Source organism: Salvelinus namaycush, unplaced genomic scaffold (assembly GCF_016432855.1).
Source record: "Salvelinus namaycush isolate Seneca unplaced genomic scaffold, SaNama_1.0 Scaffold1126, whole genome shotgun sequence".
In the NCBI taxonomy this organism is placed as follows: domain Eukaryota; kingdom Metazoa; phylum Chordata; class Actinopteri; order Salmoniformes; family Salmonidae; genus Salvelinus; species Salvelinus namaycush.
The window spans coordinates 32,035-59,830 of record NW_024057816.1 but is presented as its reverse complement, the minus strand read 5'-3'; the positions used below and the strand labels follow the sequence as shown (position 1 = coordinate 59,830).

The following is a 27,796-nucleotide window of genomic DNA, read 5'->3' as shown; positions in this document are numbered from 1 at the left end:
ACTGAGTTTAAATGTATTTGGCTAAGGTGTATGTAAACTTCTGACTTCAACTGTATAAGGACTTTGAAATGATTTATACTTTTACATTTACTTTTGATACTTACGTATATTTAAAGCCAACTACTTTGACTTTTCCTCAAGTAGTATTTTACTGGGTGACTTTCACTTTTACTTGACTCATTTTCTATTAAGGTATCTTTATTTTTACTGAAGTATGACGTATTGGGTACTTTTTCTACCACTGAAATTCGCCCTAGCACTCCTGCTAAACAACTACATTTCTAATAACTTTTTGCAACGGGTAAAGTCTACAAAACGCAATCCACTCTGTTTGTTACAGATTCTAAAACGCAGTCTACTCTGTTAAAGATCATTTTTTTGTAATCAGAAAATTGTATGGAGATAAAATGTGCCATCGATGAAAACATTTGCAGAATGTAGGCCTTAATCCATCTTGCTCCACCTTCGCCACTGGGCATCCTCTCATCACCATATTTGGTAGTGAGTGTAAACATCAACCGGATGCTCCATATTTTTACATCTGTTGAAATATCTGGCTCATTGTTTTATCTGTGGTGTCAAGTGTGACAAGGACCCGTTTACAACTCAGAGAAGAGACGAAAGAGCGCCGTTAAGAAATGTATTAATATATTTTCGTTGAATTAGTGAAAAGTAAAATTTTTGTAAATCTTTAGTTAGATTTGATGATATTATCTCCAGTGAAAGGTAAAAATAGGTTTCATACCTCATGAGTTTTCTACGATTTAAATTGGGCTTCTCTTAGGACAACCAAAACCCTTTAAGGGTCCTTAGAACACAAGCGGTTTTGTAGCCAGCATCTGATTCAGATACAGACGCCAGAGAGACATACCGACAGGAGAGCTCTGCCGGGAGACAGATTAAAGTTACAGGTAAAGAGCGTTAGTTGCACTAACAAACCTTAATGCAACATGTTGATACATTTAACTACAGCTACTAACAATGTTTGCCCAGCCACATGCTGCCAGCAACTGGCAAGACTCGTTTAACGCTCTAGCTACGGAATGTATACTAGCTAGCTAATTAGCTAGCTAATTAACCCATAATCTGTATGTTGTGTTTTTTATGTGATGTTGGGTGGCTGTGAATTAATGAAGTCCCGCTAGCGTTGGTGTGTACAGGGTTAGACAGTGTCTTGTCACACTCTGCCCTTGTCATTCTCTGGAAGGGGATCTGGGTGAAGGGTCACCGCTGGGTTGGGGGTGGGGCTGGTTGTAATGTCTAGTAGGTTAAATCCTATAACGTTACCTCAGTGGTTATCTCTGTCATCATAATTTCCATATTTATAACACACAGTAAATCAACACATTATAGAAACTACAGTTACGAAGTAGCTTTAACCGCAACATGCGCCAGTCTCTGTAGAGTGGCTACTGCGTCACATTCAGGTTATGTTCAACTCATCGTGTTCATGGCAGCTATAGGGCAAAACTACTGGATTACTGCACTTCCTACTCTATTGATATGGACCACATTGTTTGTGTTGACAGATAAAATGGCGTCCATGTTGATGAACTCTCTACGGTGCTGTCCTCCAGTCAACCCTGCCTGGGCTGTACAGTATGGTGAGACACACACACACACCAAACAGGGTTTTGGACAAGTGGCCAGCGGCATATGAATTGATCAGACATTTGAGACATTTACCGGACCCATATGCGTTAGGGCATTAATGCAATTTGTGGGAAAACATCATTCTAAATAGCACACCTCCTGCAAGCATGTCCATATGTGACATATTAAATCTTTGTTAAACATTTTTAAAGAGGGGGAATAAATATGCAACAACTAGGGTGGGTTGTTAAATATGCACTATGTAGAAATCGTGCCGCCATTTCCCGGTTGCTAAAATTGTAATGCTTTGCCTAATTTCAGTTTATGACATTTAAACTGCTGTGAAATATATTTTACATAACCAAAAATATTGTTTGAAGCTAGAGTACAAAACTGAAAGTAAAAGATGCCAAAACTAAATGTAAAGGAAAAATCCACCCAACCACAAATTCCTATAATTTACAGTGTTACATAACACTAATATGTGAGAACAATATTTTTTTTGTGAACAAATGTTTCATTTTGCCTTATATACTGACAAAAGTAAATGTAACAATTTACTGATTTACATAAGAATGAATTCAATCGGCCAGCCACTGGGGAGCCAGGGCCACCCAATCAGAATGAGTTATTCCACACACAGGGGGTTTATTACAGACAGAAATGCTCCACAGCACCCCCCCAGATGATCCCACAGGTGAAGAAGGTCCTGAGCTGAAGTTGTTGTGAAGCCGGTTCGACGTACTGCCAAGTTCTCTGAAACGACGTTGGAGGAGGCTTATGGGAGAGATATTAACATTCAATTCTCTGGCAACAACTCTAGTGGATTTTCCTTCAGTCAGCATACCTATTGCACACTCTCTCAACTTGAGACAATTGTGGCATTGTGTTGTGAGAACTGCACACTTTAAAGTTGCCTTTTATTGTCCCCAGCACAAGTTGCACCTGTGTAATGATCATGCAATTTAATCAGATTCTTGATATGCCACACCTGTCAGGTGGATGGATTATCTTGGCAAAGGAGAAATCCTCTCTAACCGGGATGTAAACAAATTTGTGCACAAAATTTGAGAGAAATAAGCATTCTGTGTGAATGGGAACATTTATAGGATTTTTTTGTTTCAGCTCATGAGACATGGGACCAACACTTTGGTAGCAACGTGAAAATCGGTTTCAGCTCAAGTCTACTACTAACCTGCAATGCTCTGTATGGGCAGGCCAGGTAGCCAGAGTAGCTACACACAATAATACTAAAGTAAATATCAGCATGTGAAGTAGCTAGTTAGTGCAGTTAGGACATTTCACAGCTATCAATTTAGGAGTCTACAATCTCACCATGTTCAACCTGCCGATTGATGCGCCTCAGAGTGGAGTCTGACATTCACGTCCTGAAGGGCAGGCAGTGTGTTCCTGGTGAGGCGTTGGGCTGACCGCACTACGCTCTGGAGAGCCCTGCGGTTGCAGACGGTGCAGTTGCCATATCAGGCGGTGATCTAGCCTGACGGGATGCTCTCAATTGTGCCTCCGTAAAAGTTTGAGGGTCTTCGGGGCCAAGCCGAATTTCTTCAACGTCCTGAGGTTGAAGAGGCGATTTTGCGGCGCCTTCACCACACTGTCCGTATGGGTGGACCACTTCAGTTTGTCAGTGATGTGTACGCCGAGGAACTTAAAGCTTTTCACCTTCTCAACTGCTGTCCCATCTGTGGATAGGGGGCTGCTCCAGGAGATGGCCTACAGGAGAACATAGGGCCTACAGGAGAACATAGGTCCTACAGGAGAGACACACGAGGGTCAAGGCAGCAGAAAAGATTCCATAAGAGCCAAATTGCGCCCAGCTCCCGGGGAGGAGCAACTGCCAGGTGGGCAGATTCACTCAGAACAGAACAACACTTGTTTTAGCTGCAATCGACATGATTGCAACACTTTTCAAACAAGTGAGTGACTTGTGACTGTTGGACAAGGGAAAATAGCTAAATGAGATCCAACTTTTGCATGAACCCACACCACACTGTAAGCATGAGCGAGGCCACAAATGATGTCCAGTAAGTGACTGCTGTCACATCGACACATTCATTATAATGGTATTATTGCTTTTGTGCTGATTTTCACTTCACAAACCGCTGATGTTTAGGCTACTGCTAGTTTTTTCATTGAGTGTCTTGCTCAACGTGCGCCTTGGTGGTTTGGGTATTTTTAGTCCAGTAGCGGTCGGTGTCGTTTTAAGATGAGGACAAATAAAAACATTTTTTAATGGGCATTGTCTTATTTCTATTACAGCGTATTGGATGACTGTCATTCATATTCCATTCACCCAGCTCAATGTAACATTGACAGGTTTAGGTTACTACATAATACTCTAATGTTCCCTATACCCATCATGAGGTTGATACAACCTGGCCTATGAATGAAAGTTTACAACGTAGGTCTAGAGAAATTAGAGGAATCAAGTTGACAGATGGTAACACATTAAATGCCACCTTGCACACTTTTGCCTGCATCTAGCTGATCTAAGGTGTAATCATTAGTCCAACAGCAAATTCGGGTATGTTTTTCTCGCTTCCGTTTAAGAAAAGTTTTTCAGAATCGACGGAATGAATGCACCCCTGATCTCACACAGTTCACTTTCATAACAGCCACATACAAACAGAATGTTCATTTTGCTCGTTGTATAATTCCTTCTCGCATCTACAAGCTCTCACCTTTTCACTTTGCGTCTGGACTTCAGTGCATAACACATCAGCTTTCTGTGACCTTGTGGGAACCCCTCCAAGCCAAACCTTCATATCATAACCTCTACACACAGCCTACATCATTGTCAATATACACTACATTACCAAAAGTATGTGGACACCTGCTCATGGGTATTAATATGTAGTTGGTCCCCCTTTACTGCTATAACAGCCTCCGCTCTTCTGGGAAGGCTTTCCACTAGATGTTGGAACATTGCTGCTATAACAGCCTCCACTCTTCTGGGAAGGCTTTCCACTAGATGTTGGAACATTGCTGCTATAACAGCCTCCACTCTAATGGGAAGGCTTTCCACTAGATGTTGGAACATTGCTCCTAAAACAGCCTCCACTCTTCTGGGAAGGCTTTCCACTAGATGTTGGAACATTGCTGCTATAACAGCCTCCACTCTTCTGGGAAGGCTTTCCACTAGATGTTGGAACATAGCTGCTATAACAGCCTCCACTCTTCTGGGAAGGCTTTCCACTAGATGTTGGAACATTGCTGCAGCGACTTGCTTCCATTCAGCCATGTGCATTAGTGAGTTCGGGAGATTAGGCCTGGCTTGCAGTCGGCGTTCCAATTTATCCCAAAGGTGTTCAATTGGGTTGAGGTCAGGGCTCTGTGCAGGCCAGTCAAGTTCTTCCACACCCATCTCGACAAACCATTTCTGTATTGACCTCGCTTTGTGCACGGGGACATTTTCATGCTGAAACAGGATCAGGCCTTCCCCAAACTGTTGTATAAAGTTGGAAGCACAGAATCGTCTAGAATGTCATTGTATGCTGTATCATTAAGATTTCCCTTCACTGGAACTAAGGGGCCTGAACCATTTAAAAACAGCCCCAGACCATTATTCCTCCTCCTCCAAACTTTACAGTTGGCACTAAGCATTCGGGCAGGTAGTGTTCTCCTGGCATCCGCCAAACTCTGATTTTTCTGTCGGGACTGCCAGATGGTGAAGCGTGATTCATCACTCCAGAGAACGCGTTTCCACTGCTCCAGAGTACAATGGCGTTGAGCTTTACATCACTCCAGCCGACACTTGGCATTGCGCATGGTGTTCTTAGGCTTGTGTGTGTGTGGCTGCTCTGCCATGGAAACCTATTTCATGAAGCTCCCGACGAACAGTTCTTCTGCTGACGTTGCTTCCAGAGGCAGTTTGAAACTCGGTAGTGAGTGTTTCAACCGAGGACAGACGGTTTTTACACGCCAAGTGCTTCAGCACTTGGTGGTTCTGTTCTGTGAGTTTGTGTGGCTTACCACTTCGCTGCTGAGCCGTTGTTGCTCGTAGACGTTTCCACTTCACAATAACAGCACTTACAGTTGACCGGGGCAGCTCTTACAGTTGACCGGGGCAGCTCTTACAGTTGACCGGGGCAGCTCTTACAGTTGACCGGGGCAGCTCTTACAGTTGACCGGGGCAGCTCTTACAGTTGACCGGGGCAGCTCTTACAGTTGACCGGGGCAGCTCTTACAGTTGACCGGGGCAGCTCTTACAGTTGACCGGGGCAGCTCTAGCAGGGCTGAAATTTGATGATAATCTGACTTGTTAGAAAGGCCACGTTGAAAGTCACTGAGCTGTTCAGTAAGACCATTCTAATGCCAATGTTTGTTTATGGAGGTTGTATGGCTGGTTGCTTGATTTTATACTCCTGTCAAACAGGTTGTGTCTGAAATAGGTGAATCCACTCATTTTGAGGGGGTGATCACATACTTTTGTATATATAGTGTAGCTACTCTAACTAACGTGTTAGTAAATCCTCTGCAGTCATGCAGTACAGTCACGGTAAGCAGTTACACCGGTGGGCCCCGATGGCAATAAATTAATAAAACCAAAAGCTTACCGTGACTTGGAAGAGTTCCAGTGTTGGATAGCCAGCTAACATAGCATCCGTCTCTGTTTGAACCAGGTGTCTGAGTAGGCTAAACTAGCTGCATAAAACAAAATATAGCTAGCTGTCTCATGCTTCTTCATTTTTAGAAATGAATTGAACTATTGTCTTTCTCTGAGTCAACTGCTCACCTCATGTTATGCAGTGCACTGCAGTGTTAGCTAGCTGTAGCTTATGCTTTCAGTACTAGAATAATTCTCTGATCCTTTGATTGGGTGGACATGTCATTTCAAGCTGCAAGAGCTCTTGATAGGTTGGAAGACGTCCTCTGCAAGTTGTCATAAATACTGTGTAAGTCTATGGACGGGGGTGAGAAACACGAGCCTCCTAGGTTTTCTATTGAAGTCAATGTACCCAGAGGAGGACGGGAAAAAGCTATCCTCCGCTATACCAATGTGTTGAGGCTTCTGTAAACCTTCGTTGCAAAACTGTTTTCATCAATTATTTGGTGACGTGAATATAATGAGTATAGTTTTATCTAAAAAGGATAACTTTTTACGTTTCACTTTTTGTTTTTATTAAATTCCCTGAGGATGGTCTTCCCTTCGTCCTCTGAGGAGCCTTCACTGGTTTTGTTATAAAAAACTGTTCCAACGCATATGCTTTAGGCACTCGACAAGTACAATTTATTTTACACTTTTTTTCTCTTTTTTTTTTTTTACATTTAGCCTGCAGTAACAAACTAATGGACATTTTTATTATGCTCTTTCAAATATTTACATTTCATTTTCTAGTTTTACTTTGGAGCACTTGTGTCAAACTCATTCCACGGCGGGCCGAGTGCCTGCGGGATTTCACGTCTCCCTTTAACTTCATCAATCAAGGTCACTAATTAGAACTCCTCTCACCTGGTTGTCTAGGTTTTAATTGGAAGGGAAAAACCAGCAGACACTAAGCCCTCCATGGAATGAGTTGGAGACCCCTGCCTTAGACCTTAGTCCAACGAGGCTTTTCTAGTTGGATTTACTGGTGGCTATCGGTACTCCTTCAAGTCTGACTATTTACATATGCAAATTATCATTTTGACTCATTGCGCTTTGAGGATGAAATGCTCAGTGTTTGTATTTTATGATATTTATCTCAAGGTACTGCTAGTGTAAAATATGCATATTTAGAAGTCAGGGACAGGTGGGTTCAGTTTTTTTTTTAAAGTAAGTTATTGAAAACTGTCAGATTGACTGTCTTGGCGGTTCTAGTGCTAAGAACATGTTTCACTCCAACATCCAGCGGTCCAGAATGAGGTATTATTCCACTCATAGCCTGCTAGGCTCTGTAGCATCTGCTGTGATAAATAAGATACATGACGTCTAAAGAAAATGAAGTTGCAGTACGTGTATATTACACAAATTAACCTATAGAACAATAAGTATGACAAGGCAATTCTATTTACATCGACTAATATTTCAATTTTTCCCAACTATGTAAAAATAGCCTACATAAAACCAACAAATAAAAACATTGCAGGTTGAAAATATTCTGATAAATATCTTCTAAATCACATTGGCTATGCATGGCCTGTCTGCAAGGAACTGGAGACATTGTATCAACTATTACCTTGGGCCTGCCCAGAGCTTGTGCTAGCGCACTAGCAACACTGTGTAAAATATTCTGCCCCCCAGTTTCTGGCTCTGGACAGACACAGCTGTACGTTATGTGGATAAGTAATCAGCCTGTTTCCACTGGGTCAGAGCATTACTTCCTGTTTCATGCGGAGTGGTCATCGAAGGGGAGAGAAACATCTTTCCAGCTCTAATGGGCTACGTTGAGGAACTCTTGTCATTCTCAACGGATGTAAAAATGGACTTTGTTTTAACTTGTTAAAAAAATGACTTAATTCACCACCTAGAGTTTCTCGATCAAAATTCTAAAGGCACTCGCACATCTGAGCAATCTTTTTTGCAGGTGCCATGGTAACAGTTGAACAAGATGAAGGAAACCGCACTCAGTTCTTGATAGTATCACTGATCTTTAATAAGCTTTACGTATCGGCCTCCGGGCCTTCGTCAGAGCTTTACGTGTCGGCCTTCGTCAGAGCTTTACGTGTCGGCCTTCGTCAGAGCTTTACGTGTCGGCCTTCGTCAGAGCTTTACGTGTCGGCCTTCGTCAGAGCTTTACGTGTCGGCCTCACGGCCTTCGTCAGAGCTTTTGTGAGTTAAATTAGCACCCTGATGTATACCTAGCCACACCCACATCCGTTCCACGCATCGAATGGGGTTGGAGGCGAATGAAAAACAAATGCTACCAAATATAACAATATGCATTTCATAAATATTAAAGTGTGTAAATAAGACGTATTAAACACGTCTGTAAAACCACAGTGAGGACGTCAACCTACCGAGCAAGTTTTCATTCATCATTGGGTACATCGTACGAAAAACAGTCATCTTAAATGGGGGCATAATTCATGTTCAAATTCACAACATACATAGGCATTTCATTTAGACCTTTAGGAAATAATGTCTGGAGGGTGAGTTTCTCAATCAGAAATCGTATCGGATCCCGAGGTGGGCATTTCTATAGACCTACATTTTTGCGCAGGCCAGTTAGACTAGGACTACTTCTATGTGTAATCAGGTGTCCTTAAGATTGACAGGAGCGCTCCAAACGAGACAATTAATAAATAGACAACTCGTAAATGAACCGAAACCTGTTTCTCAGGTGTAGCCTAAACAACGTGTCCACTCCTACGATGACAACGGTAAGACTGGAATGATATATAGAATGCATTAACAGAAATGACTGTAACCAATGAAACATTGTAGATAAATGATGGTAATTAACGGTAAATGTAGGCTACTACTGTTGTGCCTTCCCTGTGGCCTTCAATGGATTAGTCCTCTCAGACGGTCGTGGATCGTGTGCCATAAATTAAAAATGACATTTTTGACCCCCAAAAAATTGACAAAATGGGGTCAGCCCTTGTCACTCACTCTGCCTGTTTTCTCTACAGCAACCCGCTCCCTCAGTACATCAGTCCAGCTCCATGCCCAGGGTAAGAGTCTACACACACACTTTGAGATCGCTGCCCTGAGCTCGTGGCGTCACACACCGTCTACTATATTTTCTTTGTCTGTGTGTGTCCAGTCCAGACTAAGAGTAAGAAGACATTGGCTAAACCTGGAGTGAAGAACATAGTTCTGGTAGAAGGAGTCAGAACACCTTTCCTCCTCTCAGGAACCACGTAAGGCTGGGAGCATAGGTTTGGGGTGGGAGGGGTTGAAAATGTGTCTTGTGTGTTCAAAATGTGTGTTTTTCCAGATATGCTGATCTGATGCCCCATGACCTTGCCAGAGCAGCGCTGCAGTAAGTCATCTCTGTTCTATACACATCATCTCACAACGCCTCTCCCCCATGTGACCTGCTCGTTCTGTGTATGTACTGATAGATGCTTAACATTAAAAATAAATGGATGTAATGTTTTTTTCTGTTCGTCGTTGGACCCCGGTAAGACTAGCTGTCGCTAATGGGGATCCTAATAAATGACATCTCTTAATAATACACACGTTCTCACTGGGGTGTCTGTGTAGGGGTCTGCTGCATAAAACCAGTCTCCCTAAGGATGCAGTAGATTACATCATCTATGGAACCGTCATCCAGGAGGTCAAGACCAGCAACGTGGCTAGAGAGGTACACACACGTTTTACACACACACACACACACACACGTTATATACACACACTCCACCCCCTTCCCTGTTTCACGTATTCAGAGTGAGTTTATGTGTTTTCCAGGCTTCATTGGGAGCAGGCTTCTCTGATAAGATCCCATCTCACACCGTCACCATGGCCTGCATCTCCTCCAACGTCGCTATGACAACAGGTACCAGTCTCTAATAATGACCACAGGTATCGGTCTGTGATTTTTTAAATATTTATTATGGATCCCCATTAGTTCTTGCCAAGGCAGCAGCTACTCTTCCTGGGGTTTATTATGGATCCCCATTAGTTCCTGCCAAGGCAGCAGCTACTCTTCCTGGGGTTTATTATGGATCCCCATTAGTTCCTGCCAAGGCAGCAGCTACTCTTCCTGGGGTTTATTATGGATCCCCATTAGTTCCTGTCAAGGCAGCAGCTACTCTTCCTGGGGTTTATTATGGATCCCCATTAGTTCCTGCCAAGGCAGCAGCTATTATTCCTGGGGTTTATTATGGATCCCCATTAGTTCCTGCCAAGACAGCAGCTACTCTTCCTGGGGTCCAGCAACATTTAGGCAGATATACATTATAATACTTTCATAAAAGATTTCATAATACATTGTGTACCCTCAGGCATCTACTCTACTACCACATATCTACAACACAAGATCTGTTGGACTATTGGATATCTTATAGGCACTTTAGTATTGCCAGTGTAACAGTATAGCTTCCGTCCCTCGCCCCTACCTGGGCTCGAACCAGGAACACATCGACAACAGCCACCCTCGAAGCAGCGTTACCCATCGCTCCACAAAAGCCGCGGCCCTTGCAGAGCAAGGGGAATAACTACTCCAAGTCTCAGAGCGAGTGACGTTTGAAACGCTATTAGCGCGCACCCCGCTAACTAGCTAGCCATTTCTCATCGGTTACACCAGCCATTAGACTGATAGGCTTGAAGTCATAAACAGCGCACCCCGCTAACTAGCTAGCCATTTCTCATCGGTTACACCAGCCATTAGACTGATAGGCTTGAAGTCATAAACAGCGCACCCAGCTAACTAGCTAGCCATTTCTCATCGGTAACACCAGACATTAGACTGATAGGCTTGAAGTCATAAACAGCGCACCCCGCTAACTAGCTAGCCATTTCACATCGGTAACACCAGACATTAGACTGATAGGCTTGAAGTCATAAACAGCGCACCCCGCTAACTAGCTAGCCATTTCTCATCGGTTACACCAGACATTAGACTGATAGGCTTGAAGTCATAAACAGCGCACCCCGCTAACTAGCTAGCCATTTCTCATCGGTAACACCAGACATTAGACTGATAGGCTTGAAGTCATAAACAGCGCACCCCGCTAACTAGCTAGCCATTTCACATCGGTTACACCAGACATTAGACTGATAGGCTTGAAGTCATAAACACTAACTAGCTAGCCATTTCACATCGGTAACACCAGACATTAGACTGATAGGCTTGAAGTCATAAACAGCGCTGTGCTACGCTAACTAGCTAGCCATTTCACATCGGTAACACCAGACATTAGACTGATAGGCTTGAAGTCATAAACACTAACTAGCTAGCCATTTCACATCGGTAACACCAGACATTAGGCTGATAGGCTTGAAGTCATAAACACTAACTAGCTAGCCATTTCACATCGGTAACACCAGACATTAGGCTGATAGGCTTGAAGTCATAAACACTAACTAGCTAGCCATTTCACATCGGTAACACCAGACATTAGACTGATAGGCTTGAAGTCATAAACAGCGCTGTGCTCCGCTAACTAGCTAGCCATTTCTCATCGGTTACACCAGACATTAGACTGATAGGCTTGAAGTCATAAACAGCGCACCCCGCTAACTAGCTAGCCATTTCTCATCGGTTACACCAGCCATTAGACTGATAGGCTTGAAGTCATAAACAGCGCACCCAGCTAACTAGCTAGCCATTTCACATCGGTAACACCAGACATTAGGCTGATAGGCTTGAAGTCATAAACAGCGCACCCCGCTAACTAGCTAGCCATTTCTCATCGGTTACACCAGACATTAGACTGATAGGCTTGAAGTCATAAACAGCGCTGTGCTCCGCTAACTAGCTAGCCATTTCTCATCGGTTACACCAGACATTAGGCTGATAGGCTTGAAGTCATAAACAGCGCTGTGCTCCGCTAACTAGCTAGCCATTTCTCATCGGTTACACCAGCCATTAGACTGATAGGCTTGAAGTCATAAACAGCGCTGTGCTCCGCTAACTAGCTAGCCATTTCTCATCGGTTACACCAGACATTAGACTGATAGGCTTGAAGTCATAAACAGCGCTGTGCTCCGCTAACTAGCTAGCCATTTCACATCGGTTACACCAGACATTAGACTGATAGGCTTGAAGTCATAAACAGCGCTGTGCTTGCGAAGAGCTGCTGGCAAAACGCATGAAAGTGCTGTTTGAATGAATGCTTACGAGCCTGCTGGTGCCTACCACCGCTCAGACTGCTCTATCAAATCATAGACTTAGTTATAACATAACACACAGAAATACGAGCCTTAGGTCATTAATATGGTCAAATCCGGAAACTATCATTTCGAAAACAAAACGTTTATTTCAGTGTAATATGGAACAGTTCGGTATTTTATGGCATCCCTAAGTCTAAATATTCCTGTTACATTGCACAACCTTCGATGTTATGTCATAATTACGTAAAATTCTGGCAAATTAGTTCGCAATGAGCCAGGTGGCCCAAACTGTTACATATACCCCGACTCTGTGTGCAATGAACGCAAGAGAAGTGACACAATTTCACCTGGTTAATATTGCCTGCTAACCTGGATTTCTTTTAGCTAAATATGCAGGTTTAAAAATATATATACTTCTGTGTATTGATTTTAAGAAAGGCATTGATGTTTATGGTTAGGTACAGTCGTCCAACGATTGTGCTTTTTTCGCACTTTTGTTAAATCGTCCCCCAGCGTTGCATCGATTATATGCAACGCAGGACACGCTAGATAAACTAGTAATATCATCAACCATGTGTAGTTAACTAGTGATTATGATTGATTGATTGTTTTTTTATAAGTTAAGTTTAATGCTAGCTAGCAACTTACCTTGGCTTCTACTGCATTCGCGTAACAGGCGGGCTCCTCGTGGATTGCAATGTAATCAGGTGGTTAGAGCGTTGGACTAGTTAACTGTAAGGTTGCAAGATTGGATCCCCCGAGCTGACAAGGTGAAAATCTGTCGTTCTGCCCCTGAACAAGGCAGTTAACCCACCGTTCCTAGGCCGTCATTGAAAATAAGAATGTGTTCTTAACTGACTTGACCAGTTAAATAAAGTTATATATTGGCAAAATCGGCGCCCCAAAAATACCGATTTCCGATTGTTATGTAAACTTGAAATCGGCCCTAATTATTCGGCCATTCCGATTAATCGGTCAACCTCTAGAAGATGCCACCAGAGGTCTCTTCTAGTCTTGTGGAGTATACATGGGAGTTTGAGCTGTGTGCCAGTAGTTCAAACAGACAGCTCAGTGCTTTCAACATGTCAATACCTTTCACAAATAACAAGTAGTGATGAAGTCAATCTCTCCTGGCTGAAAGTGGAGGAGAGATTGACATGCGTATTATTAATATTGGCTCTGTGTACATCCAAGGACCAGCCGTGCTGCCCTGTTCTGAGCCAGTTATAATTTTCCTGAGTCCCTTTTTGTGGCACCTGACCACACGACTGAACAGTAGTCCAGGTGTGTCAAAATTAGGGCCTGTAGGACCTGCCTTGTTGACAGTGCTGTTAAGAAGGTAGAGTAGCGCTTTATGGAGAGACTTCTCCCCATCTTAGCTCCTGTTGTGTCTATGTTTTGACCATGACAGGTTACAATCCAGGGTTACTCCAAGCATTTATTACAAGATTTAGTTGAGGCTTAATGAAATGATTTGTCCCAAATGCAATGCTTTTAGTTTAAGAAATATTTAGGCCTAACTTATTTCTTGCCACCCACTCAAACTAACTGCAGCTGTTTGTTGACTGTTGCAGTCATTTCAGTAGCTGACGTGTTGAGTCATCCGCATAGATGGACACTGGCTCATAGCCTGTCGTTAGTAAAGATTGAGAAAAGGGGCTTAGACAGCTGCCCTGGGGAATTCCTGATTCTACCTGGATTATGTTGGAGAGGCTTCCATTAAATAACACCCTCTGTGTTCTGTTAGACAGGTAACTCTTTATCCACATTATAGCAGGGGGTGTAAAGCCAAAACACAATATAGCAGGGGGTGTAAAGCCATAACACATTATAGCAGGGGGTGTAAAGCCATAACACATTATAGCAGGGGGTGTAAAGCCATAACACATTATAGCAGGGGGTGTAAAGCCATACGTTTTTTCCAGCAGCAGACCTGATCTATGTCAAAAGCTGCACTGAAGTCTAACAAAACAGCCCCCACAATATTTTTTATCATCAGTCATTTGTGTAAGTGCTGTGCTTGTTGAATGTCCTTCCCTATAAGAGTGCTGAACGTCTGTCAATTTGTTTACTGTAAAATAGCATTGTGCCTAGTCAAAAAACACTTCTACAAAGGGTTGGTAACAGGCTGATTGGTTGGCTATTTGAGAATTATTAAAGGGGGCTTTACTATTCTTAGGTAGTGGAATGACTTTAGGGCACATGCTTTCTCGTAGGCTTGAATTGAAGATGTTGCAAATAGGAGTGGCAATATCGTCTGCTATTATCCTCAGTCATTTTCCATCCAGATTGTCAGAGCCGGTGGCTTGTCGTCTGCTATTATCCTCAGTCATTTTCCATCCAGATTGTCAGAGCCGGTGGCTTGTCGTCTGCTATTATCCTCAGTCATTTTCCATCCAGATTGTCAGAGCCGGTGGCTTGTCGTCTGCTATTATCCTCAGTCATTTTCCATCCAGATTGTCAGAGCCGGTGGCTTGTCGTCTGCTATTATCCTCAGTCATTTTCCATCCAGATTGTCAGATCCCTTGTCATTGCTGATGGACAACAATACATGTTTCTTCCACACTCATTTTACAGAATTCAAAATTACAATTCTGGTCTTTCATAATTTGTTCGGATGTGTAGTGTTGGCGTTTGTTGCTGTCGTGCTTATCTTGCCATTTGGCATGTAAAAAACACTTCAGCGAGCAGGCCTTTCTAATCGACCTGGCCCTGGTATCCTGGAAGGATATTGACCTCATTCCGTCAGTAGAGGATGCCTGGTTGCTCTTTAAAAGTGCTTTCCTCACCATCTTAAATAAGCATGCCCCATTCAAAATATGTAGAACTAAGAACAGATATAGTCCTTGGTTCACCCCAGACTTGACTGCTCTTGACCAGCACAAAACATCCTGTGGCGTTCTGCATTAGCATCGAATAGCCCCCGTGACATGCAACTTTTCAGGGAAGTCAGGAACCAATATACACAGGCAGTTAGGAAAGCAAAGGCTAGCTTTTTCGAACAGTAATTTGCATCCTGTAGCACTAATTCCAAAAAGTTCTGTGACACTAAAGTCCATGGAGAATAAGAGCACCTCCTCCCACTGCACTGAGACTAGGAAACACTGTCACCACCAGTAAATCTACGATAATCGCAAATTTCAATAAGCATTTCTCTACGGCTGGCCATGCTTTCCTCCTGGCTACCCCTACCCCGGCCAACATCTCAGCACCCCCAGCAGCAACTCGCCCAAGCCTCCCCCGCTTCTCCTTCACCAAAATCCAGACAGCTGATGTTCTGGAAGAGCTGCAAAATCTGGACCCCCCACAAATCAGCCTGGCTAGACAATTTGGACCCTCTCTTTCTAAAATTATCCGCAGAAATTGTTGAAACACCTATTACTAGCCTATTCAACCCCTTTTTCGTATCGTCTGAGATCCCCAAAGATTGGAAAGCTGCTGCGGTCATCCCCCTCTTCAAAGGGGGAGACACTCTAGACCCAAACTATTATAGACCTATATCTATCCTGCACTGCCTTAACTTTCCTTTCGAAGATTTTAGCAACAGATCACCGACCATTTGAAATTCCACCATGCCTTCTCCAATTTTCTCTGTATATATCAATGATGTCGCTCTTGCTGCTGGTGATTCCTTGAGCCACCTCTACACAGACGACACCGTTCTGTATACATCTGGCCCTTCTTTGGACACTATGTTAACAAACCTCCAAACGAGCTTCAATGCCATACAACTCTCCTTCCGTGGCCTCCAACTGCTTTTAAATGCAAGTAAAACTAAATGCATGCTCTTCAACCGATCGCTACCAGCACCCGCCCGCCCAGCATCACTACTCTGGACGGTTCTGACTTAGAATATGTGGACAACTACAAATACCTAGGTGTCTGGTTAGACTGTAAACTCTCCTTCCAGACTCACATTAGGCATCTCCAATCCAAAATTAAATCTAGAATCGGCTTCCTATTTCACAAAAAAGCTTCCTTCACTCATGCTGCCAACATACCCTTGTAAAACTTACTATCCTACCGATCCAGATAGCGGGGCGGAGGTGGTCCAGGCTGTGCCCAGGCAGTTAATTGACTAGGAGAGGTAGCTGGAGAGGCATCCACTGCCATAGATGGAATACCCAAGTCCCCTGGCAAAGACAGCTGGTACAGGGGCTCAAAGTGATTACATGATGGCCACAGGTACTGGTCTGTGTGTTGTGTGGCTGATCACAGCAGGCCAGTGTGATACTATAGTAACTGTGTATGTGTGTGTTGTAGGTGTGGGGCTGATCACATCAGGCCAGTGTGATACTATAGTTGCTGGAGGGGTGGAGTTTATGTCGGACGTTCCTATTCGTCACAGCAGGAAGATGAGGAAGACCATGTTGGCTCTGAACAGAGCGAAGACTCTCGGACAACGCCTCAGCCTTATAGGCTCTATCAGGATGGCTCATCTCACACCCGAGGTGTGTTATGTATATCACGTGTCTACAACTTCAGGAAATTAATTTGTGTGACTGTTTGTCATTTGTGTATATGTGTATTTTATACAGAGCCTTCGGGAAGTATTCAGACCCCTTGACTTTCTCCACATTTTGTTACGTTAAAGCCTTAATCTAAAATGTATTAAATACATAAATATCCTCAGCGATCTACACACAATACCCCATAATAACAAGTGTGAACAGGTTTAGACATTTCTGTAAATGTATTAAAAATAAAAACGGATCCTTATTTACGTAAGTATTCAGACTTTGCTATGAGACTCGAGCTCCAGTACATCCTGTTTCCATTGATCATCCTTGAGATGTTTCTACAACTTGATTGGAGTCCATCTGTGGTAAATTCAATTGACGACATGATTTGGAAAGACAAACACCTGTCTATATAAGGTCCCACAGTTGACAGTGCATGTCAGAGCAGAAACCAAGCCATCAGTCGAAGGAATTGTCCGTAGAGCTCCGAGACGAGATTGTGTCGAGGCACAGATCTGGGGAAGGGTACAAAAAATGTCTGCTGCATTGAAGGTGCCCAAGAACAGTGTCCTCCATCAATCTTTGGAGTTTGGAATCACCAAGGCTCAGGGAGGTGACCAAGAATCCGATGGTCACTCTGACAGAGCTCCAAAGTTCCTCTGTGGAAATGGGAGAACCTTCCAGAAGGACAACCATCTCTGCAGCACTCCAACAATCAGGCCTTTATGGTAGAGTGGCCAGATGGCAGCCACTCCTCAGTAAAAGGCACATGACAGCCTGCTTGGATCATGAGGAACTGTGGTCTGATGAAACCAAATGTAACTCTTTGGCCTGAATGCCAAGCGTCACTTGTAGGAAACCTGGCACCATCCCTACAGTGACGCATGGTGGTGGCAGCGTCATGCTGTGGGGATGTTTTGCAGCGGAAGGGACTGGGAGACTAGTCAGGATCAAGGGAAAGATGAACGGAGCATAGTACAGAGAGATCCTTGATGAAAACCTGCTCCAGAGCACTCAGGACGTCAGACTGGGGCGAAGGTTCACCTTCCAACAGGACAACGACCCTAAGCACACAGCCAAAACAATGCAGGAGTCTCAATGTCCTTGAGTGTCCCAGCCAGAGCCCGGAGTTGAACCCGATCGAACATCTCTGGAGAGACCTGAAAATAGCTGTGCAGCGACGCTCCCCATCCAACCTGACAGAGCTTGAGAGGATCTGCAGAGAAGAATGGGAGAAACTCCCCAAATACAGGTGTGCCAAGCTTGTCACGTCATACCAAGACTCAAGGCTGTATCGCTGCCTAAGGTGCTTCAACAAAGTACTGAGTCTGAATACTTATGTAAATGTGATATTTCAGTTTTGTAGTTTTATTTAAGGCTGTAACTTAACAAAGTGGAAAACGTCAAGGGGTTTGAATACTTCCTGAAGGTATAGTGTTTTTATATAATGTGTGTTTTAGCTGCCTGCGGTAGCAGAGTTTTCCACGGCAGAGACGATGGGTCACAGTGCGGACCGTCTTGCGGCGGCGTTCGGAGTGACCCGGCTGGAGCAGGATGAGTTCGCTCTACGATCACACACACTAGCCAAACAGGCTCAGGATGCAGGACTCCTCAGTGACGTCATCAGCTTCAAGGTGCCAGGTAACCATGGTGACACGTGGTGGTTTTAGGGTGTTGGAGAGACTAGTGACCAGCGGGTTAGTTAGTCCATGCCAGTGGTTACCAAACTGGGGCATGTTAAAATGCACATGGGGCAATTTCTAAATGGGGGGGTTCCCAATGATGGAAGGGGGGGACCTAAGTGAAAACGTTTGGCAACCCCTGCATCAAACAGAGCATTCTATGACTGCTTTGATGATCACAAATATTGTTTGTGTGTAGGTCGTGACATGGTCACCAAGGACAACGGGATCCGCCCATCCTCCATGGAACAGCTGGCCAAACTGAAACCTGCCTTTATCAAACCTCATGGCACTGTTACTGCTGCTAACTCTTCCTTTCTGGTACACACACACACACACACACACACACACACACACACACACAGCACTGTTACTCAACACCTCAAATGACTGACTTTACATTGTGTTCCTCAGACCGACGGTGCATCAGCTGTCCTCATCATGTCAGAAGAGAAAGCCCTCGCCATGGGATACAAGCCCAAAGCCTACCTCAGGTACTGTTATACTGTATTAGTACTCTTATACTTCACTATACTACATAAACGTATCTGCAGTGTAGTCGTGTGTTGTATATCTGCTGTGTGTGTTCTACAGAGACTTTGTGTTCGTGTCTCAGGACCCCAAAGACCAGCTGCTGCTTGGGTGAGTAACCCGGACATACAGTAGACCTGAACTTTAACCCAGCTATAGTAGCTCTATGGTCTATATAACCTTAGAGGAGGATGATGACGAGGTCATGAGCTTTTCTCCTCTTCAGGCCAGCATATGGAACCCCGAAAGTTCTGGCACGTGCAGGGTTGACTATGGATGACATCGATGTCTTCGAGTTCCATGAGGCCTTTGCCGTGAGTAACTCTGTCGTGTGCGTGTATTCTACATGTTGGCTAACCTTTGTGGAGCTCAGTATAAGTTCCAGTTCCTCAGTGTCCACATCACTAAGGACTTGACATGGTCCCCACACCAACTCAGTCATGAAGATGGCATGGCAGCGCCTCTTCTCCCTCAGGAGGTTAAAGATTTGGCATGGCTCTTCAGATCCTCCAGCTACACCATCGAGAGCATCTTGACTGGCTGCATCACCCCTTGGTATGGCAAATGCACCGGTCCTGAATGGCAGGAACCTCAACCCCAGTGATGTACTGGGCAGAACGAACTGCCCTCTGTAGCGCCTCAAGGTCAAATGCCGAGAGTTGCCATACCAGGCGGTGATGCAACTGGTCAGGATGCTCTCGATGGTGCAGCTGTAGAACTGAGTATCTGGGGACCCATGCCAAATCTTTTCAGTCTCCTGAGGGGGAAAATACGTTGTCGTGCCCTCTTCACGACTGTCTTGGTGTGTTTGGACCATGATAGTTTGTTGGTGATGTGGACACCAAGGATCTTGAAACTCTCGACCCGCTCCACCTCAGCCCCGTCGATGTTAATGGGTGCCTGTTCGGCCCGCCTTTTCCTGTAGTCCATGATCAGCTTCTTTTGTCTTGCCCAGAACATCTTAATGGTACCAGAACTAGCTGTACTGACCCCACACCCACACACACTACTTTCTATACACACTACACTGTCACTCCCTCACACACTACTTTCTATACACACTACACTGTCACTCCCTCACACTACTTTCTATACACACTACACTGTCACTCCCTCACACACTACTTTCTATACACACTACACTGTCACTCTCTCACACTACTTTCTATACACACTACACTGTCACTCCCTCACACACTACTTTCTATATACACTACACTGTCACTCCCTCTCTCACACTACTTTCTATACACACTACACTGTCACTCTCTCACACTACTTTCTATACACACTACACTGTCACTCCCTCACACACTACTTTCTATACACACTACACTGTCACTCCCTCTCACACACTACTTTCTATACACACTACACTGTCACTCCCTCACACTACTTTCTATACACACTACACTGTCACTCCCTCACACTACTTTCTATACACACTACACTGTCACTCCCTCACACTACTTTCTATACACACTACACTGTCACTCCCTCACACTACTTTCTATACACACTACACTGTCACTCCCTCACACTACTTTCTATACACACTACACTGTCACTCCCTCACACACTACTTTCTATACACACTACACTGTCACTCCCTCACACACTACTTTCTATACACACTACACTGTCACTCCCTCACACACTACTTTCTATACACACTACACTGTCACTCCCTCACACACTACTTTCTATACACACTACACTGTCACTCCCTCACACACTACTTTCTATACACACTACACTGTCACTCCCTCACACACTACTTTCTATACACACTACACTGTCACTCCCTCACACTACTTTCTATACACACTACACTGTCACTCCCTCACACTACTTTCTATACACACTACACTGTCACTCCCTCACACTACTTTCTATACACACTACACTGTCACTCCCTCACACACTACTTTCTATACACACTACACTGTCACTCCCTCACACACTACTTTCTATACACACTACACTGTCACTCCCTCACACTACTTTCTATACACACTACACTGTCACTCCCTCACACTACTTTCTATACACACTACACTGTCACTCCCTCACACTACTTTCTATACACACTACACTGTCACTCCCTCACACTACTTTCTATACACACTACACTGTCACTCCCTCACACACTACTTTCTATACACACTACACTGTCACTCCCTCACACTACTTTCTATACACACTACACTGTCACTCCCTCACACTACTTTCTATACACACTACACTGTCACTCCCTCACACACTACTTTCTATACACACTACACTGTCACTCCCTCTCACACACTACTTTCTATACACACTACACTGTCACTCCCTCACACACTACTTTCTATACACACTACACTGTCACTCCCTCACACACTACTTTCTATACACACTACACTGTCACTCCCTCACACACTACTTTCTATACACACTACACTGTCACTCCCTCACACACTACTTTCTATACACACTACACTGTCACTCCCTCACACACTACTTTCTATACACACTACACTGTCACTCCCTCACACACTACTTTCTATACACACTACACTGTCACTCCCTCACACACTACTTTCTATACACACTACACTGTCACTCCCTCACACACTACTTTCTATACACACTACACTGTCACTCCCTCACACACTACTTTCTATACACACTACACTGTCACTCCCTCACACACTACTTTCTATACACACTACACTGTCACTCCCTCACACACTACTTTCTATACACACTACACTGTCACTCCCTCACACACTACTTTCTATACACACTACACTGTCACTCCCTCACACACTACTTTCTATACACACTACACTGTCACTCCCTCACACACTACTTTCTATACACACTACACTGTCACTCCCTCACACACTACTTTCTATACACACTACACTGTCACTCCCTCACACACTACTTTCTATACACACTACACTGTCACTCCCTCACACTACTTTCTATACACACTACACTGTCACTCCCTCACACACTACTTTCTATACACACTACACTGTCACTCCCTCACACTACTTTCTATACACACTACACTGTCACTCCCTCACACTACTTTCTATACACACTACACTGTCACTCCCTCACACACTACTTTCTATACACACTACACTGTCACTCCCTCACACACTACTTTCTATACACACTACACTGTCACTCCCTCTCACACACTACTTTCTATACACACTACACTGTCACTCCCTCACACACTACTTTCTATACACACTACACTGTCACTCTCTCTCTCACACACTACACTGTCACTCCCTCACACATTCTCACAAACACATACGTGCATGTGACCAGTACAATTTGATTTGACACACACTTTCACACTATTCATATGCTGTTCTTTATTTGACTCTTATCTATCCTGATGCCTAGTCACTTTACCCTGCCTTCATGTACATATCTACCTCAAATACCTTATTATGAGGAGTGTGCAAAGCTGTCATCAAGGCATTTGCTGGTGGCTACTTTGAAGAATCTCAAATATAAAGTATATTTGAATTTAACACTTTTTTTGGTTACTACATGATTCCATTATTTTCTACAATGTAGAAAATAGTAAAAATAAGGAAAACCCTTGAATGAGTAGATGTTCTAAAACTTTGGACTGGTACTGTAGCTCCCCATTGATCTGGTTTTGGGTTAGGGTTGGATTTAGAAGCTTCTGATAGGCTAATTGACATCATTTGAGTCAATTGGAGGTGTACCTGTGGATGTATTTCAAGGTCTACCTTCAAACTCAGTGCCTCTTTGCTTGACATCATGGGAAAATCAAAAGAAATCAGCCAAGACCTCAGAAAAGCAATTGTAGACCTCCAAAAGTCTGGTTCATCCTTGGGAGCAATTTCCAAACGCCTGAAGGTACCACGTTCATCTGTACAAACAATAGTACGCAAGTATAAACACCATGGGACCACGCAGCCGTCATACCGCTCAGGAAGGAGATGCATTCTGTCTCCTAGAGATGAACGTACTTTGGTATGCAAATCAATCCCAGAACAACAGCGAAGGACCTTGTGAAGATGCTGGAGGAAACGGGTACAAAAGTATCTATATCCACAGTAAAACGAGTCCTATATCGACATAACCTGAAAGGTCGCTCAGCAAGGAAGAAGCCACTGCACATGGGGACAAAGATCGTACTTTTTGGAGAAATGTCCTCTGGTCTGATGAAACAAAAGTAGAACTGTTTGGCCATAATGACCATCGTTATGTTTGGAGGAAAAAGGGGGAGGCTTGCAAGCCGAAGAACACCATCAACTGTGAAGCACGGGGGTGGCAGCATCATGTTGTGGGGGTGCTTTGCTGCAGGAGGGACTGGTGCACTTCACAAATTAGATGGTGTCATGAGGACGGAAAATTGTGGATATATTGAAGTTAAAGCTTGGTCGCAAATGGGTCTGCCAAATGGACAATGACCCCAAGTATACTTCCAAAGTTGTGGGAAAATGGCTTAAGGACAACAAAGTCAAGGTATTGGAGTGTCCATCACAAAGCCCTGACCTCAATCCTATAGAACATTTGTGAGCAGAACTGAAAAGCAAGGAGGCCTACAAACCTGACTCGGTTACATCAGCTCTGTCAGGAGGAATTGGCCAAAATTCACCCAACTTATTGTGGGAAGCTTGTGGAAGGCTACCTGAAATGTTTGACCCAAGTTAAACAATTTAAAGGCGATGCTACCAAATACTAATTGAGTATATGTAAACTTCTGACCCACTGGGGATGTGATGAAAGAAATAAAAGCTGAAATATATCATTCTCTCTACTATTATTCTGACATTTCACATTCTTAAAATAAAGTGGTGATCCCAACTGACCTTAGACAGGGAATTTTTACTAGGATTAAATGTCAGGAATTGCGAAACCTGAGTTTAAATGTATTTGGCTGAGGTGGATGTAGACTTCCGGCTTCAACTGTAGCTCCATTGTGTATTTTATATTATTATTGTTGAACTCTGCACCTAAAAGTTTAAGCATTTTTCTGTTAAGTCTGCGTTGTATTCGGGGTGAAATTCGATTGGATTTAGATGTTTAGTTTTGACAACGTACTGATTGTGTGATATTGAGTTCACTGCTCTGTTCTATACTCAATGTTTCCCCTCTTATCTATAGTAACACCGCTGTGTGTTTGTTAACAGGGCCAGATCATGGCTAACCTGAAAGCGTTGGATTCAGACTGGTTTGCACAGACCTACATGGGACGGAAGGCTAAGGTAAAATATTAACTATATATACTCAGGAAAAAAAACATTTCTTTTTCAGGACCCTGTCTTTCAAAGAGAATAAAAAAAAAAAAAAATCCAAATAACTTCAGATCTTCATTGTAAAGGGTTTAAACACTGTTTCCCATGCTTGTTCAATGAACCATAAACAATTAATGAACATGCACCTGTGGAACGGTTGTTAAGATACCAACAGCTTACAGACGGTAGGCAATTAAGGTCACAGTTATGAAAACGTAGGACACTAAAGAGGCTTTTCTACTGACTCTGAAAAACACCACCAGAAAGATGCCCAGGGTCCCTGCTCATCTGCGTGAACGTGCCTTAGGCATGCTGCAAGGAGGCATGAGGACTGCAGATGTGGCCAGGGCAATAAATTGCACTGTCCGTACTGTGAGACGCCAAAGACAGAGCTACATGGAGACAGGACGGACAGCTGATCATCCTCGCAGTGGCAGACAACGTGTAACAACACCTGCACAGGATTGGTACATCCGAACATCACACCTGCGGGACAGGTACAGGATGGCAACAACAACTGCCGGAGTTACACCAGAAACGCACAATCCCTCCATCAGTGCTCAGACTGTCTGCAATAGGCTGAGAGAGGCTGGACTGAGGGCTTGTAGGCCTGTTGTAAGGCAGGTCCTCACCAGACATCACCGGCAACAACGCTGCCTATGGGCACAAACCCACCGTCGCTGGACCAGACGGGACTGGCAAAAAATGCTCTTCACTGACGAGGTGCAGTTTTGTCTCACCAGGGGTGATGGTCGGATTCGTGTTTATCGTCGAAGGAATGAGCGTTACACCGAGGCCTGTACTCTGGAGCGGGATCGATTTGGAGGTGGAGGGTCCGTCATGGTCTGGGGTGGTGTGTCACAGCATCATCGGACTGAGCTTGTTGTCATTGCAGACAATCTCAGTGCTGTGCGTTACAGGGAAGACATCCTCCTCTCTCATGTGGTACCCTTCCTGCAGGCTCATCCTGACATGAACCTCCAGCATGACAATGCCACCAGCCATACTGCTCGTTCTGTGTGTGATTTCCTGCAAGACAGGAATGTCAGTGTTCTGCCATGACCAGTGAAGAGCTCGGATCTCAATCCCATGGAGCACGTCTGGGACCTGTTGGATCGGAGGGTGAGGGCTAGGGCCATTCCCCCCAGAAATGTTCGGCAACTTGCCGGTGCCTTGGTGGAAGAGTGGGGTAACATCTCACAGCAAGAACTGGCAAATCTGGTGTAGTCCACGAGGAGGAGATGCACTGCAGTACTTAATGCAGCTGTTGGCCACACCAGACCTGTTACTTTTGATTTTGACCCCCCCCTTTGTTCAGAGACACATTATTCCATTTCTGTTAGTCACATGTCTGTGGAACTTGTTCAGTTTGTCAGTTGTTGAATCTTATGTTCATACAAATATTTACACATGTTAAGTTTGCTGAAAATAAACGCAGTTGACAGTGAGGATGTTTATTTATTTGCTGAGTTTACAAGGTAGGAAATATAGTGGGTTTCAGAGTTGTTTCTGCCTCATCCACGCTCTGTTTACAACAGGTTTCCCCCATTCCTAATCTCTGTTAACCCACAACTAAAGCCTTGTGTAATTGGTCAAATGCTCAATTAAGTTCAGGGTACATGTGTGTTAGACTTTCCGGAAGATCTGCTTTCTAGTCCTGAAAGTATCACTGAAAAGCCCAAACCATCCTGATAATCACTACATATCTGTGCAGCACGGCTTTCTCTCTGCTGTGTTTTCATCTCGTCAGCTGTCACTCAAATCAGGCGGCTGAAGCTCATTGGCTGGAACTCTAGTTGCTAAGGGGTTTTGCTCACATGGGGAAAACGTAGGAAAAATTGTGCTGCACAGCTTCAAGATAAGTTGGCCACAAAATCCCTAGTTTGAAACCAATTGAGACAGTAATTTTGCTGATAGATTATGCATGATGACACATCCAGCCCAAAGCGGGAGGGTTAAATGTGTCGTCGCCAAAGTTACAGAGTCTTTAAGAGAAGAGATCGAAACTGGAACAAAGAGCTCCACCCTTTCTTTGCATGTTAGAATGCAAAGAAAGTGAATGTCCTCCACTTCCAGAATTCGAAAGATGCGAACACCTGTGAAATGGTGCTCTGTTCATTATCTCACGACTAACCCTGTGAAATGGTGCTCTGTTCATTATCTCACGACTAACCCTGTGAAATGGTGATCTGTTCATTATCTCACGACTAACCCTGTGAAATGGTGCTCTGTTCATTATCTCACGACTAACCCTGTGAAATGGTGATCTGTTCATTATCTCACGACTAACCCTGTGAAATGGTGATCTGTTCATTATCTCACGACTAACCCTGTGAAATGGTGATCTGTTCATTATCTCACGACTAACCCTGTGAAATGGTGATCTGTTCATTATCTCACGACTAACCCTGTGAAATGGGATCTGTTCATTATCTCACGACTAACCCTGTGAAATGGGATCTGTTCATTATCTCACGACTAACCCTGTGAAATGGTGATCTGTTCATTATCTCACGACTAACCCTGTGAAATGGTGATCTGTTCATTATCTCACGACTAACCCTGTGAAATGGGATCTGTTCATTATCTCACGACTAACCCTGTGAAATGGGATCTGTTCATTATGTCCCGTTGTGTCATGCCAGATCTACAGTACCATTTGTTTCCATAGTCTGTCCAGCAGAGATGTTCCTTTCCCTAACTCTGCTGACTGTGTGATTAGGTGGGGGCCCCTGCCATGGAGAAGTTTAACCTGTGGGGGGGCAGTCTGTCTCTTGGTCATCCGTTTGGAGCCACCGGCTGCCGTCTGGTAACCACGGTAGCACACCGTCTGCAGAAGGAGGGGGGCCAGTATGGACTGGTGGCTGCATGTGCTGCGGGTGGACAGGTAACACACTTTCACACTACACCAACACACACTTCCAGTTAATTCAATGTAATGGACAGTAAAGTCATCGTACCTGTGTGTTTCAGGGCCATGCGATGGTGATCGAAGCATACCCACAGTAGAACAGGATTCTGGGAGGACTGAGATGATGCAGGAGAAGACTGTGTACACATAGAGTGGAATAACACCCACATTATCAGATTGTACATACTAACACCACTGTGCCTGGTTGGGTTAGGGCATGTGTTTGTGTGGAGGAGAGTGGGTGTAAATTATAGCAGAGTTTTAGGTTGCCTTGCTGTTAGGGTACAACACTGCTGTAGCATTCACACAGCCAGTAATGTAACAGTGGGGCTTTCTCCATAGTCTGTGGCCTCATTTCCTCTCCTCATGAAAGGAAGTTCTTAGTCAACAACTACCATCAGCTGTGTTCAGGGCAGATGGAGGAGACGCCATCAGCTGTGTTCAGGGCAGATGGAGGAGAAGCCATCAGCTGTGTTCAGGGCAGATGGAGGAGACGCCATTAGACTTTGAGATGCACCCTGATCAGATCAACATGATATGTTTTTGTTTTCTTACAAATTAATGTGTTATTACAATGATTTAATTAAAAAATAGAACTAGTCTACAGCTTCCCATAA

At 44.1% G+C, this 27,796-nt stretch overlaps 1 protein-coding gene across 1 annotated transcript; it reads left to right on the top strand.

Annotated features, from left to right (window-relative positions):
• The first annotated feature begins 788 nt into the window (after positions 1–788).
• hadhb (hydroxyacyl-CoA dehydrogenase trifunctional multienzyme complex subunit beta) lies at positions 789–27,796 on the top strand. The gene is made up of 16 exons (XM_038982341.1): positions 789–911; positions 1,530–1,604; positions 9,166–9,207; positions 9,300–9,396; positions 9,474–9,518; positions 9,743–9,842; positions 9,947–10,034; positions 16,577–16,764; positions 18,234–18,414; positions 18,655–18,776; positions 18,870–18,949; positions 19,050–19,097; positions 19,213–19,300; positions 24,164–24,238; positions 26,991–27,155; positions 27,242–27,796. Exons 2-16 carry the CDS (start codon positions 1,535–1,537, stop codon positions 27,275–27,277), a joined length of 1,425 nt encoding a protein of 474 aa, XP_038838269.1. The 5' UTR covers positions 789–911; positions 1,530–1,534; the 3' UTR covers positions 27,278–27,796.